This window comes from Microtus oregoni, unplaced genomic scaffold (genome assembly GCF_018167655.1).
Source record: "Microtus oregoni isolate MIOR12 unplaced genomic scaffold, Mior012 000017F_ref0000208, whole genome shotgun sequence".
NCBI lineage: Eukaryota > Metazoa > Chordata > Mammalia > Rodentia > Cricetidae > Microtus > Microtus oregoni.
This window is the reverse complement of record NW_024543076.1, coordinates 2828915-2844693: the sequence shown is the minus strand read 5'-3', so window position 1 is coordinate 2844693 and position 15779 is coordinate 2828915. Positions and strand designations below refer to the sequence as shown.

At 48.9% G+C, this 15779-nt stretch overlaps 1 protein-coding gene across 1 annotated transcript in view; it reads left to right on the top strand.

The window, feature by feature from the left end:
• Tmod1 (tropomodulin 1) overlaps nucleotides 1-15779 on the top strand; it is a 68206-nt gene that overhangs the window by 14201 nt on the left and 38226 nt on the right. Inside the window, exon 2 of the mRNA XM_041667424.1 lies at nucleotides 4832-5000. Coding sequence (XP_041523358.1) covers nucleotides 4881-5000 — 120 coding nt within the window. The 5' untranslated portion in view covers nucleotides 4832-4880. The remainder of the gene's footprint in view (nucleotides 1-4831; nucleotides 5001-15779) is intronic.

Below are 15779 nucleotides of genomic sequence, written 5' to 3'. Positions count from 1 at the left end.
TCCCCAGCATCCTCCAAAAACAGTAAAAATGTCATGTGATGTATATTTATCACAGGGAAAAAGAAAATCTAGCAATAAAAAGAGAAGAGTGTCAGGCGTGGGGTTGACAGAGCTGGAGGGGCAGAAACAGTGGCTGGGCTGACCCAGGTGCTTGGTCCCTGGAGGCTGACAGACTCCACAGGAGCTCCTGGCCCTTCCCCTTCTCCTCTTCCTCCTCCTCTATCCTAAGCTACACCATAGGCCCTTGCCCATTTAGTCCCGAACTCTGGGCTCAGTTGGGAGTGGAGAAGGATCAGGTTCTTCCTGAAGGAGGGCATAGGAGAGACAGCTCTCCGGGAGGTACAAGGGACGCTGTACACGAGATGCTCTTGTGGCCCTAAAGCTAGAGAAGAGGGAGATTCAGGAGAAGAGGACAAACCATGTACTCTGGGATGCAGGATTTCATCATGAAGAGCCATGGCATAGAATCCTACAGCTGACATGTCTTCTGAAAGAGAAACTTAGTCAAAGACTAAGGATGACATGCCAACTCATCTGCAAGATGTTCCCTGGCTCAAATAAGGTGGCATAAATGGAGCGTATTCCTTCAAAATCATGGCTCAGTCCTCCCTGAACTGGGAGAGATCGTCATACATCAAGATGGCGTCACCTTGTGCCTCCTCCTCAAGTGCCCCCCCCCCCCATAGCAGACACTGGAGAACCCACTGCCGGAATGGTCCACCCCTCCCTAATGACAGGGCAAAGAAGCATTGCATGCCTCTGGAGCCACTCTGCCAGGGGCTTTCGGTTTCTGTGGCCTTGGCCTCGATGATAGATAGCCTTTGCCTTGACCTGCTAATTTTTACTGTGCAACCTGGAGGGTTTTATTCCCCATGCCCCGGCTTGTAAATTCATTGTTTTATGTTTCCCGGCTGCTTGAGGTTTGTGCAGTGAAGAACCTGGTGGCTGACTAGGTCTGCCCAAAGTGTAATCGACACACTGGATTGCAAAGGTTTGGGTATGAGAGGGTATTTTCAAATTTCTTCAGCTCCTCTTTTCTTCTTCATACTGACACTTAAGGCAGGACCCAGTTTTAAGGCAAATCAAAACAACAGAGCTGTTCTGCTTCCGGAGGGCCATGTTGAGAGCTACTGCTGAGGCAGAATCACCCTGTGAGCCAACCAGATGAGTGGGGCTTGAGGCTGACAAAGAATTCTCTGTTCTTCTTGGCTTATTTAACACAATGCCTCCTTACCTCTGTAATCTTCACAAGACACTTGACATTCAAAAGGGCTTTAAAAACCCTATGAAGTAGAGATTTTGAATTCAGTAATGACTTAGGGTGGAGACGTAGTATAACTTCCCTGGATGCAACAAGAAGAACCCTGAAATTGGATGATGGCGTCTCCTCCAGTGGCTTCCTGGGGCCTGATACTCTTCTTCAGCAGGTCCCAGAGTTGCCACCTACCTCTCTCATCTGGCTTCTTCCCCAACAACTTCTGCCCAAGCTGTCTTCCGCGTGGATGCCTCTGTCCATGTTCGCGGGTTCTAGCTCACCCATTCTCTAGGAACCACGTGTGTGTGATTCTTCTCCTAAAATCTTACTGAAAAGCCCCCAGAAAATGAGTCAACTAGCAAAAACTAACAAGCGTGGGACACTCCCAGGTTTCAGCACTGTCTGGATGCTCTCAGGTTGTTCCGATGACGTCTGTCCCTATGACGTCTCTTCTTGTGTGATGGCTCCCCAGTATGACCTGGAAGTGACTCTAAGATAGTGTTTTCCAAAGTTTGTTTCACGAGATTCTGATTTGTGGAGAAGTGTCTTAGAGACCTCATGTCATGACAAGGAATTGGGAATTCTACTGCACGTTATTGCTGGACACATCTCTTGTGTAGCTAGCTGTATATTCAAAGTTTTGAGAAGTCCTGTTGTCCACGTCTTGTGGGACTTGGTACATTCTAAAGCCTTTGAGGACTGCCTGACCCTCACTTTTTATTGCTAAGACAAAACACCTGAGACTGGGTACTTTTAAAGATAAAGAACTTTATTTAGTGCACAGTTTTGAAGGTGAAAATCCAGAGTCAGGCAGCCCCATCCGTTCCCCTGCAGTGAGAGTCCTCTAGGCCACATCATAACATGGCCGCAGAAACATGGTGGGCAGGAATGGCGGAAGCGGAAATCACATGGCACGACTGTGGTCCAGAAAGCAAGGGGACGGGGGTCCTGGCTGCCTCTTTTGTCAACTTGACACAAGATAGAGTCATCTGGGAAGAGGAACCTCAACTGAGAAAATGCCTTCAATAGATTGGGCGGTGGGCAAGCCTGTGGGACATTGTCTTGATGAATGATTGATTGATATGGGAGGGACCAGCCCACCTGTGGGCAGGTGGTCCTAGGAGATATATAGATATCTGCATCAACAAGTTGTGGAGAGTAACAAAGTAAGCAGCGCTCTTTCATGGCCTCTGCTTCAGTTCCTGCCTCCAGCTTCCTGCCCTGACTCCCCTCAGGAGGGAGAGGGACCCAAGAGTTGTGAGGTGAAATAAACCCTTTCCTCCCCAAGTTGCTTTTGGTCAGTGTTTTATCACAGCAATGGGCATCTTAAGGCCAAGGGCTTATTTAAATAATCTTATTCTTATTCTTTTATCACAACTCTTCTGGTAGTAAATAACTCACCCCACAAGACCAGAATTGGTCCCTCCAGGAGGCGACACTGGCAATTCCCTAACCACTTCCAACTAAGCCTCGCCTTTTCCTAACTATATATGGTATTTTTATTGGATCTTTGAGAATTTCGTGCAGTCTATTTTGATATCATCTCTCTACTCCTCCCAGATCTATCCCCACCTCCCTACCTGCCCCCAACATCATGGCATCGTTTTTTGAATGACCCATTGAGTCCAATGTGTGCTGTCCATGTACCCCTGGGTGTGGGGCCGTCCACTGGAACGAGGTAACCTGCCAGTGGGCCCTATCTCTTAAGGCCTCCAGTACCAGGCTGTTGCGCAAGGGCGTTCAGCAGTCGCATCTGTAGCGGGTCACCCAAAAGCAAATGGAAATGAATGGGGGGGGGGTTGCATTTATGATCTGAACTTTACATTCTTGGGATCTGGTCAAAGGAAGACTTCAGCCAAAGCTGAGGCTTTCTCAGAGAACAGGACAGTGCGTGGTTCAGTTTGGGAAGCTTGTCCTTCCTATGATTTGCATTAAATATGCCCCTGCTCTCCAAAGTGGATGCTTCTTCTGGTGGCTAGTGGACTCCTTGATTGTCCTTAATTAGCAAATCACAGGATTTAAGTGGATTGATTGTCTTGTCTCAGTCTTCTCTCTGGGATAGGAGACGGGGGGGGGGGGGGGGGGGCAGACCCACAGCCAGAAATCTGCAGCAGCTTGCATTCTCCAAGAGGAGAAAAGTCCAAAGCCTCCTCCGTGATACCAAAGACAAGTAGAAAAGCAGGCTGGGATGGTGTTAGTGAGAAGCTTCCTGCTATAAGCTGGGCCATGAGGGTAAGGAACAAGGGCCTCATGGGAGAAATGGATTAAAGAGGCATGAACCCGGTACTGGAGCCACAGTGAGGTCAGGTTCATGAGAAATTGCCAGGACTTCTTAGGGAGGTGACAGATAGGCCAGCCTTGTCATGTTATTATTTTAGTCAGGCTAAGGGAGAGAAGGGCTCATGGCCTTGCTGCCCCCCTCAGACTAGAGGGAGGCTTATGCAGTGTGGCAGAGGAACACCCACAGCTGTCAGGGACCCTGAGCAAGGCCATCTTTCAATTTCTTCATTGATAAAATATCTCACTTAGAGCCCCAGCTAGAATGAGTTCACAGGTGTGAATGGTCATGTTATGGGTGTTGGGTGGCATCCAACGGGAGAAAGCAGCCTGGGTGGCAGGCACAGACTCGGTTCCCCTGGATAAGTCACTTCTTCCCGGGGAATATAATGAGGGATCCAGTCCGTGGTTCTCTTGACCATGATATCCATGAAAAAGCTTCCACCACAGAAATGCTAGAGGGCCCGAAGACCTGAGTTCAAATTGTTGACCTACCCCTTCTAGGTGGTGTGGGTTAGGTGAGTCACTGAACCTCCCTCAGCCCAGTGTCCTCTAGGAAAGGAGATATCACTAAATACTCACGTGCGTGTCAAACTGGAGAACCTGTGTGGTGCTTAATGGGTGGCTGTGTGTTTGATATCAAAACCTAAGTTACAATAGGGATTGACGAAAATGTGGTAGGTGGGGTGCCTGGACGCTGTGGGTGCTCATTTAACCCTCCTCCTTTAAAAAACTAATCTGACAGTTGCTGGCCCTTCCCACTGGGACACTGAGAAGATTGTCTGGAGAATAACGGAACTCCTTAAGAATAAATTTGCCGTCAAGTGCTCGCACCGTTGATAGTCACCCATTTGCTTCCAGTGACTGGCACCAACTAAAATGTATTCCATTGCGCTGGGCAGACGTTCAGAGGGTGGAGCACTCACCACACAAGCAGGAGCACCTGAGTGAAAATCCTTGGGACCCTCGTAGAGCTGAGCATGGCAGAGGCAGGAGAAACCCTGAAACCTGCAGGCTGCTAACCTGGTGTTCACAGGTGGGGGGAAGCAGGACTGGCACCTGGGGTCATCCTCTGTCACATGCGCACACGCACACACACAGATGCAGTTATACATGTCACACACACATATCAAAGAAATAAAATACAAATCATTAAACCACACACCTTCAGGGCTTGCCCTTTGCTGGGAAGTGGAGAGAGGAGGAATCCAAATTAGCCACTCTTAAGCACATCCCACCTGCTGCTGGAGGGAAACTCTGACAAGGGGCTATCTCAAGGGCTTTTCCTCTTCCTGTCAGGTCACCAGTTAGCCCAGAAGTTCGGAAGACAAGGACACACCCTTCCACAATGTCCTACAGACGCGAGCTGGAGAAATACCGTGACTTGGATGAAGATGAAATCTTGGGGGCCCTCACAGAGGAGGAGCTCAGGACTCTGGAGAATGAGCTGGATGAGCTAGACCCTGATGTGAGTAGCAGAAGAGGGGACACTGGTCTTGGGGGGGGGATGGTCAGTGCCCCGGGAACTTGGTGAAGGGGCAGTGTGATAGCCGCTTGAGGGAGGGGCGGGTGGGCCATTCTCAAAGCCACCAGTGTCTTTCTCCTTATATGACAGTGTGTTGCCTTGGCAGGGTTATTTTTAAAATGTTGTATTGACTCATGATTCTCCAGAAAAACAGAACCAGTAAGGCGTGTGTGTGTGTGCGCGAGTAAATGTATATCCTACTGAGAGATTTATAAGCAATTGGTTCATACAGTTTTGGAGACTGACAAGCCCTGAGATGGGCACTTAGCAAGCTGGAGTCCAGGAGGGCCGATGATGCCAGTCTGACCTAAATGCTCATAGGCTGAAGACCTAGGCAAGCTGATGTTTTTGGCCCAAAACAAGAAACTGTGGCCCAGCTGAGGTCGTTAGGTAGGAGGCAATCCTCCTTCCTAGGGGAGGGTCAGCTCCTCAGGTCTATTTAGGCCTGTGACAGATGGTATGGACCCTCCCACGTCACAGAGGCCATCTGCCTGACTCAGTCTATAGACACAAATGTTCATCTCCCCCAGAAACACCCTCCCAGATACAATTAGAATAACATCCAACCAGACGCCTGGCAACCCACAGCTCAGGCAAGGTGACTCATAGAATTGCCCATGACAAGCCCACCTCTTTGTTAACTTGGCCCCTATATGTGTTTCTTCACACCAGAGCAATTATTAGCAAATGAAGACAACAGCATGTCATAACTGTGCCCAACATGATACTCTGTATGACAGAAAAATCCCTCCTCTTCAGGAGGGAAGGCTAAAAATCTCCGGGGATGTTTACTTAAACACCGTGATGGAAAATTAATATTTAAATAGTACCATAACGTGTGAATACAGTGTGTGCTACATGAAAAGACTGAAGGTGAGAGGTCAAGGAGCTTTGCTGTGCTCATACATGTTCGGGGAGGAAGAGGAGGGGATGGATACTTATGGCAGCGGCAGCTCCAGCTCCTCTAAGCAGTCAGCCGGAGGCAGCCAGCATCTCTAACAATCTTCTTCCTTCACCCATCCAGCACAGCCTCTGCCCTCAGCAAGCACCTCCGCTGGCTGTGGTTCGTGACCTGATGGGGTGACCCTGAGCCTCATGCCTGAATGGTTTGTGTTAACAGTTCTTCTCAGGTTAGGCTGTTGGTGCCTTCCACCAGCCTTCACCATGGCAGCCCCAGGAGCTACCCCAAGGGTTCCCCGCCCCCCACCTTCAGGACCTCTGCTGCAGAGCAGGTGGTAGTCAGTTTCAGCCCCCCCCCCCCCCCCCCCGCTCACCTGTTAATTCTGAAGCATAAGGAAAGTCAGAGGCCAGGTGGCAGTGTTAACCTCCTGCTCAGTGGAATCATTGTGCGTCCTGTGACAGAAACCTTTGCTCCTTCGGAAGAGACGCAAAATGGTTGCTAATGGTTCGCTAAGGGTGACATTGTGGGCCACCGCTCCAGTGCCCCACCTTGAATCCTGGACCTGTGGGTCTAGGCTCTGAGGGAAACAGCACCACATGAGGTCCCTGATTCAGAGAACATGTAGACTCCTAGGGAGCCTTGCCCCAGCACTGCAAGGCCCCACCTCCTGGCTAGCACTGCAATGTTCATCCCCTGGCTAACACTGCAAGGTTCACCTCCCGGCTAACACTGCAAAGCCCCGCCTCCTGGTTTAGCCCTGCAGCAGTTCTCAGAGGGCTGTTGTGTTGCTATTACCACCACCCCACCCCAGAACAGGTTGGAATAAATTGCGCAATAGAGAACACCAAGGCCCCTCTCGTGTGTTTTAGGTTTCATGAGCAAATTTCGCTGTTGACATATTTAGGAATGCTCAGGAGGTTTCCTGTGTAGTCGGGACGCCTCAGTGATGCCTTGTTTGGCAAGCCCCACTGGAGACCTTCCCACCAGCCTCCTGGACAGGTCTCCAGCCTGTAACTATATGCCAGGTCTCAGCACAAACAGAAGCAGATATGAATGGCATTAAAGATGGAACCTGCATGCCCCTTTTAAAGCCAGGCATTGCTCAGCTATGACCTAGCAGTGGCCCATAAAGCAAACATCACTTTTGTAGAGTTTCACAGGCCATCACTGCTGAGGTACAGCAAGTAAGGCTCAGCAGGGACCACACAAGGCCAGATTATAGATGCCCCGCCTCCCACCCAGGGCCCTGTCTTTGATACATGTGATCTTGGGCTGGCTGTGGTCTGTCCTTCTCCAGGCCTTGTGTACCACCAGGGGAACGATGAAGTTGGTTGGACCTTTCAGGGCTCAGTTTCAGGCACCGTTTTCATCTACAGACTATACTTCTTCCTGGATAGCCTAGACTGCTTGTTTAAGTGCTGGTCCCCAGTCCCCTGAAAGACATCCATCTAACTAGTATACCTCCATTTTGCTGTTTGCAATGCTTCCAATCGTTCATTTTCTTCCTTAGTGGGGCTGTTCAAGGTGGCTAGCAAGAGGCCTTGGTGGTCTTAGGGCTTTCCTCCCCTGCTGTCTCCATTCAGAGGAAACAGCAATGGAAGCAAAGCAAAGGAAAGCCTGAGTTTCTGTTCCAACTATTCTAGCTCGCTGTTCCATAGAACCACAAGAGGGCATCTCTTTTAAGAGTGAGAATACAAGCCATGTGACTGCCCACAGTTGTCTTGGTGCTGGGTGCCATCACTGGAGCCTGGCACAGATGCTGCCTCTGGTTGGCCCAAGGTGTGCCAGGTGGGCAGAATGAATTACACCCTAGGAACAGATGGAGCTCAGAGTGAGGATCGCTTCCTCCTGGTGGGAGCTTCCACAGAGAAGTTGAGGTTGGAACCTCGCCCTAGGTTTTTGAAGTCAAGAATAAAAACAAAGAATTCCAGTTGAGTGTGGTTCCCTGTGTCAGGGTTTGCTGGGAGGAAGAGTCTCAGTGTGGTTTCTGTGGAAAGTCATATATGACTAGAAAAAGGGAGTGCATAACGGAGGTGGCAAGGTGACCTGGGGAGCCTCTCAAAGGGAGGCGATTCCATGTGGTTTAGTGGTTTGGGTGCTAACCTGGGAAGTGTTAGGCCAGATGGGAGGTGAAAGGGGTTCGTGTGGGAGCCTTGCATCCTGGGAGCTCCTGTGGGCATAGGCTTTTCCTGAAGATAAGGACGCTTCCCGCCCCACAGATGTACCCTGTAGGGAGTGGAATCTGTACCATTTCCCGGGAGCAGTGTAACCACCCACCGCACTCCAGACACCTGCCTGCCTACCGTGTCTGGCCCTTTGCTCGTTGGCATGATCCTGAGCTGCAGTGTGGGGATGAGGTCAGCTGAGGCTGTGGCTGCAAATAGGGCAGGTGATGACAGGGGTCAGAACCCAGTGTCAGCCCCAGGAGGGCGGAGCCTCTCTGAACCAAGATTTTTAGTTTCCAAGGACTGTGGTGAGGCGCTAGCTTGGACCCCCGCTTCACCCCTAAACTAACAAAGAACTCCCACAGAGAGTCCCCTACTCAAATAGCAGGTGGTGTGGCCTCTGTACCAGGCAGCCCGCTCAACCTGGAAGGTGGCAGAAAAGAGGCTACTCGGTGGGTACCACAGGAGGGAGGGGGAGGGAACGGGAGGTTCAGACTGCTGCCCAGCTTACCGGGTCAGGGAACAGGGTGCCAGGAGTCAGATTGCAGTCTGGAGAGAGGCATGGGTCCTGGAGCAGGCACCAGAGACCTGCCATTCTCAGCCACTGCGGTTTCAAAAGTGACTTTTTTTCAAAGGCTCCTTTCTCTCTCTCTCAGTTCAGGGAGAAGAAAAGAGAAACCAAAGAGGAGGGGTGATGGTGTGGTAGAATTAGTGTCCCAGCCGTACAATGAACCCCTTCACTGGGATGGGCTCCCCTGCCTGAGTTACCAGACAGTGAATTCTGAAAGGCAAATGGGACTCCCTCCATCCCAGAACAAAACATTCCAGCTCCAGTTTCACTGGGCCCGGGCCCAGTTCTGTAATCAGGACTCAGGGAGAGGCTGAAGGTATGCAGGCCTGGAGGAGGGGCGCTCAGCAGGTGCCCAGTCCCCCTTTCCAGAGCAGAATCAGAGTCCAGAGAGGGAAAGGAGCCTGCCCCTAGAGCAGATGCCCATCAGAAGCAGAGCCGCTCCTGAGGCCTCAGTGTCTAGGCACTGCGCCTGGGCAGATCCACACTCCCGCGTTTATTTATGTGTGATGGTATGGTGTGGCACTTAGTTCGTGCACACGCTGCTCTAAGGCCTTGGAAGACATAGCTTGCTTAGCTTCGCCATGATCCTGGGAGGCAGGTGCCCTTGTCATCCCAGTTCTGAGAGGCAGGGCAACTTGTCCAATGTCTCACAAGTAGGCAGGGGCAGAGCCCAAACGTGGCCCTAGAGCTCACACCCTAGCCACGTTTCTAAGGCCTCATGGGACGTTGGAGGAAGAGAGTTGGGGCCACAGTTGTACCATGGCTTTGTGGTTCCAGGAGCAGCACACGTAAATCATCCCCTTTCTTTCTGGTAGATCATGGAAACACAGATAGTGGTGTCTGGCCTGCTCTGTCCCGGGCTCAGGCCTGGGTCTTTTCCTGTTTGGATCTCCGTTCCCTTCTCAGTGAAGTAGACCCAGTTGGTCCAGATGGCTTGAAAGCACCTGGGACTCTATCCACTTGTGATTTTTCTGAGCCCCTCCTGTTGGTGCCTGATGACAACAAACGCTTCAGAGAGTGGTGTGTGGGGTTATGCAACTGTTAAGCCCTGGTGTCATGTGACAGAGTGGAGTAGAACACTTGAAAAGCAGCGTTGCCACAGAGGATTCCAAACTTGTGCACATTAGAAGAAAAAAAAAAGAGGCTCGAAACTTAGTGTCTCTCACTCTGGAAAAACTCGAGCTTATCATGAGATTGCTGCCCTTGGACTCCCTTGGGAAAGGAATGCCTCATGCGCTAAAAGTGTCTGCTGTTGACTGATTCCCCAGCCCTGCCCTTTCTCTCTGTGCACTGAAGTGGGTGCTGCGCTGCAGCCCAGCCAGCTCCTCGCTCCCTTCGCCTTTGTGCTGGGCAGTGGGAGAAATGAGCATGGGAAGGGCGAGTCATGCCAGTGACGGGTGCCAGCAGCAATAGGTGCGTTCTTGCACCAGTCCCAGACCTTTGCAGTTGATGGGTCAGATGGTGCATGGACCATGGGGAAACTAGCCACGCAGTGGTGGCACACACCTTAATCCCACCGCTTGGGAGGCAGAAGCAGGTGGATCTCTGTGAGTTCGAGGCCAGCATGGTATACAGAGTGAGTACCAGGACAGCTAGGACTGTTTCACAGAAATGCCCTGTCTCAAACAAACGAACAAAAACCCAAACCAAAAAGATGGGGAAACTGAGGCTCAGAGGAATGAGGGTTAGGTCACCATAGCTCAGTGCCTCCTAAGCACGAGAACTTGATTTTAATCCACAGATCCCAAATAGAAATGCCAGGAGGAGAGGCTCTCCCCTAAATTCCTAGTGCTTAGAGTGAGGAAGAGGAAGACAGATGGATTCCTGGAACTTATTGGCCAGTCAGTCTAACCAGTCAGTGAGCCCCGCGTTTAGTAAGAGACCCTGTATCCATAAATACTTTAGCTTCTACATATACAGGAACAGGCAGGAAAGGGTACCAGCATAGGCATATTCAATCACACACACACACACACACACATACACACACAAACACACACAGTTAAAATAAATAAAGAAAAAATTAGGAGGCTGCCAACAAATAATTTATTAATATTGCTTGCTAATGAGATGTTGAGGGGAAATTGCCTATTTTTAAGAGGTTATTTACAGGAGAGAAGGTGGATTAATCCCAACCTTATAAAGGAATTGGAGTCTCAGCGTTGATTTTTAAGTAGCTGTTGGGACCTGGTGACACAGTATCACCACAGAAACACTAGTGGAAACAGCCTGCCTGCGAGGCCTGCCGTAATGTGATTCTGTGTAGACAGGCTTTTGTGTTCCAGTGGTTCTGCATTCCATGGCATTTGTCATAAGTCTCCACAAAGATCCTGTGGTTGAGCCCCGTGGTGGCAGGAGTCAGTGCCATTCTATGACTGGGGCTAGGGTAATGTGGGGAACCATAGTGCTATTACATGGTGGACTGTAATCAGCAGATACTTTCTGAGCTTATGTGTCAAAGGTTCTGAAAACAAGGGGTATATATGCATACATATATGCATGTACAGGCACACACACACAAATACATGCATTCTCACATACATCATGCACACACATGTGCACATATGCACACAGAGACATGCATGTATAAACATGCACGTACATGCACATACACACAAACACATACACTGCAATATGCATACAAAATACAGGAGAAAGACCTTGACTGTGGCATCCTCCTGGGCACATGCTGTTTGGTTAGTACTGTCTTTGACCAAGTCATTATACCAGTTCCATGGGTCTCCTGACCATGGTAATGATGAAAATCAACAATGGTGAGACTGTGAACCCGAGAGAGGGGAAAAGCTTCCCAAAGATCATACCCCTAGGTCAGCAGCAGGGTCATGGGGAGGACCTGGGCCTCTGAGTCTGACCCTACAGAATGGCACATCCTCTCATGCCCCAGATCAGGCTGGCTTGACCATCCCAGAAGCAGCCAAGTTTGGTCCACGGGACTGTGATGCTCCCTTGTAATACAAACCGGCAGAATTGCAAGCCCAAGACAGAAGTAAACAGTTGGAATGGAAAGAAATAAATCTCTCCTCTAAAAATAGGCTCTCATCCTTAGAAACACTGCCCAGCAGTGTGTGCAGAGCTGGGGAGGGGCCTGGCCAGCGAGGATGCGAGTCAGAGCAGGCCGCAGTGTCCCCACCCCACCCTGTCTCCTGACACCTCTTCCTCACCCCTCTCCACTCCTCATGCTTCTCAGTGTCCCACCCCCCCTTTACAGCCACTAGAACCAGAGTCCTTTACACGTTAGGTGGAAAATCCTCCCATTCTGTAGACGACAACCCCCCTTGACACCTGGAGCCTCGCTGCACCCAGCATGGCACCTCCTCCACAGGCGTTTTCTGTTTTCTCTTTCTACATATTTAATAACAGAAGGAGAATGAACCACAATACCCACATCCCCACTGTCCACATTGAACAGATCCTAAAACCTTACCGTCTTGGACTCATACCCTCCTTAAGAAGGAAAGATAACTCTGTGACGAAAGCCTGAAGGCAACCTCTCACCTTAGCCTGTCGTCCACCTCTCTCCCCAGCCCTCTGAGCACTTCTGCCCCTCAGGCAGCAAACCAGATACCCACAGCATCAGGTGGGGGGTGAAGAGGAAAGAAAGAAGTCAGTGGCCTCTACGGCTCATCTTTCATTTTTCCCATCTTTGAAAAGACTTGTATACAATGAAATCCACAGTGTATAAAGAGATTCACTGTACAGAAAGAGAAATGTCACTTGCCATAAACTTTGAGGAAGAAAAACAACATCCAAAACAATTAGACAGAGTAACTGTGACTCCTACATCAGAAACAACAGGGAATGGTAGGGACTAAGGTAGGTAAGTGGGAGTTTGTCTAAAGGACACCTGATTTGGGCTCTGCTGATTGGTGCCTGCATGAGCATACAGGTTCAGTATTGTTGTGCAGATAAAATTTTTGAAAGGTGCAGGAAATCTGGTGTTTCACGTGCAAGCTCCTGGTTTTGAAGCATTTTATTGATACACTCAAGACCAAACCAAAAACATCCAAACTTTCTGTATTTCTTTGGACCATAGGTATCTCCATTTGTAGGCCTGTCTTCTACTCTATATGACAGGGTTTTGGTTTTATTTTTTTGTTTAGCATATATATGTACAAACATACACACATGTATGTATATGTATGTACAATTATATCAAAATGATCTTGGCTGCTAGAAAGATGGCACTGCAGATAAAGTGCTTCCTGTGCAAGCATGGGACCTGAGTTCAGATCCCCAGCACCCACAGGTCTGACCATGGATGATTGTAATACTGGTACTGGGGAGTGGGGAGCAGATAGAGGTGGATCCTCAGGCTTGCTGGCAGCTAATCTAGCTGACTAAATGAACTCTAAGTTCCATGAGAAGCCCTGTCTTGCTGTGGAATAATGCTCTTATACCCTGCAAAAATTTGTCACTTGTACTGGTTTAATGAAATGCTGATTGGCCAGTAGCCAGGCAGGAAATATAGGAAGTATAGGCAACCAGACTAGGAGAATTCTGAGAAGAAGAAAGGCTCAGTCTGCAGTCACCACCCAGATGCAGAGGAAGCAAGATGAGAGTGCCTCACTGGGTAAGGTACCAAGCCCTGTGGCTAAACATAGATGAGAATTATGGGTTAATTTAAGTTATAAGAGCTAGTTAATAATAAGCCTGAGCTAATAGGTCAAACAGTTTAAAATTAATATAATCCTCTGTTTGTTTCTTTGGGATTGAAAAGCTGTGGGACTGGGCAGGACAGAAATTTCTGTCCATGCTGTCTTGAAAAACACAGTGAAGTGACTGAGGAAGACATAGCAGCATCAGCCTCTGGCCTCTTACACGCATGCACACAATTCATACACCAGCACTTGTGTGCAGCAAAAAAGAACAAAAGAGAAACAAAGAACCCTGAATGTTGTCTGGCATACAGTTTGGACCTAACAAATGTTTGTTGCACCTGAATGCTTAATTTGTTAACTAACTAAACTCTAAGCTTTTTGAGACTCAGACCCACATCATAACACCGCCCAGAGTTTGACCGAAGTAGAGCCTGGCTTCTGATCTGGTTCTCCTGCGGGACCCACCTGGCTTCCAGGGTGTAGGCCTAGGGCACAATGAGGAGGAAAGATGGCCTGTTTGTCAAGGAAGGCCTGGGCTGTCCAGCATGGGACCTCAGTGAAGTCCTCCCCTCCCGGCTTTCAGTGTTCCCCAGCACCCATCCTGGAGTCTATACCCCTTGCTCCATCCTTTAATTTGGGGAGTGATGGGGTTTAGTCATAGTAGAGCAGTACCCAGACCAACAGAGGCATGCTGTGCATGTAACACACACACACACACACACACACACACACACACACACAGAATTTATTTTTTTAGACATAACTGATTTCTTTGGCAAAAGTAATAGAATCGTTTATTTTCGTTGCCGTGGAGAATCAGGTTGAGGGCCATTCTGTGCATGCACGGCTAACCATCCATCGCCAGAGCCCTGCCGATCCTTGAGCACACTCGTTATAAACTCGTTATAAACAGTGTCATTTGTATGCAAACGTGGGCTGCCTGCCCTGGGGCTTTTAAGGCTGCAATCATTAGTGCAGAGGATCTTTTTTGATTTCCTAACAGAGTTTTCAGATGTCGGCAGTGCTTTGTTACAGTACATCGTGTCCCGGGACAACGGTGCGCATGCGCACATCTCAAGCCGTAGTGGTCTAGCCTGGGAGGTTCCTGACACAGCTCTCACTACAGGTGACAATGAGGGCTGCAGAAACTTCATCTTAAGGCTTGTGGGTGTTTTCAGGCTGTGAGGTCCCAGAGACGGCCCCTCTGCTGTGCTTTGGATGTCTGGGCTCCAGCTTGTGGGTGTGAAGGTCAAACTAAGATGCGGCACACCTGAGTCTACTATGTAACAGGAAGTTGATGTTTAAAAGGCCAGATGTAAGTTACATGTTGTGTCACACACCTGTTACCCCAGGAACTTGGGAGGCTGCTGCAGGAAGATTGCTAGTTTGAGGTCAACCTGGACTAGAGAGTAAGTTTGAGACTTTGTCTTAAAAAGAAATAATAATTTTAAAAAATAGAGTACTGTAGGAAATGTGGTTAGTTTCCCCTCTATGATTATTTCCAAGAATATTTTAAGCTTTGTGCTTCTATCATTTAAAAACATTCTTTGTTTTTTTAGTTTGTTTTAGTTGTTTTTTTTAAGTTTTTTTTAGTTTAGTTTTGTTTTAGCTGTGTTTAGTTTGTTTGGTTTTTAGTTTTTTAGTTTGTTTTTGTTTGCTTGTTTGAGACAAGGTCTCCCTACATAGCCCTAGCTATGTGGGATTTTAGTGTGATAGCAAACTTGGGTCAGAACATGGCAACCTGGCAGCCCATGGCTGAGGCCCCTTTTTATTTGTCCTGGATGTTATTTTGCAAATGTTGAGATTACATGTCAATGTTTTCAAATCAAAAGAGTTCACATTAAAATAAGCAGGTTTAATCAGCCCCCCCACACACACACAGTTGTACACGTCATCAGTTGGTGGAGCTGGGCTCAAAAGCCACATGCCACAGTCAGCACTGCTCCCAGGGGTCCCAGCTGTCATTGTAAGCCGATATCAGAGCCTATAAATCCATTCCTTAAACCCACACAGACTTTTCCTTCAAAGGCAAAATGGTGGCCACTGTAGCGAAGCCAGAGTTCTTGTGTGGTAGGCTTACTGTAGACATACTTCAAAAGAATGGGACTCAGATTCCTCGGAAGACAAATGGCTCCCCTTGCCCACAGGCTTCCCGGAGTCTGCCACCACATGGTAGACTACAGCCTGGCACCCTGTCCAGTGGGGTGACCCCTTTAGGATACTGACCAAGATGACTGAGATCTCTCTTCTGTATCCGCTCCACCCTCATCACCTCCCAGTGTCTTTGCTTCACCTGGTTGGGTCCTGACTCTATAAACCTGCACATAGCCTGGACACACATTCATAATGTTCATTCTGCAAATGTTTGTTGAGTCATTTTTGTAAAATATAATGAAAGATATATTCTACACATACATATTCTCCTGGCCACCAAGATGGGGATGAGGGCTCTTCTCCACATTGGCT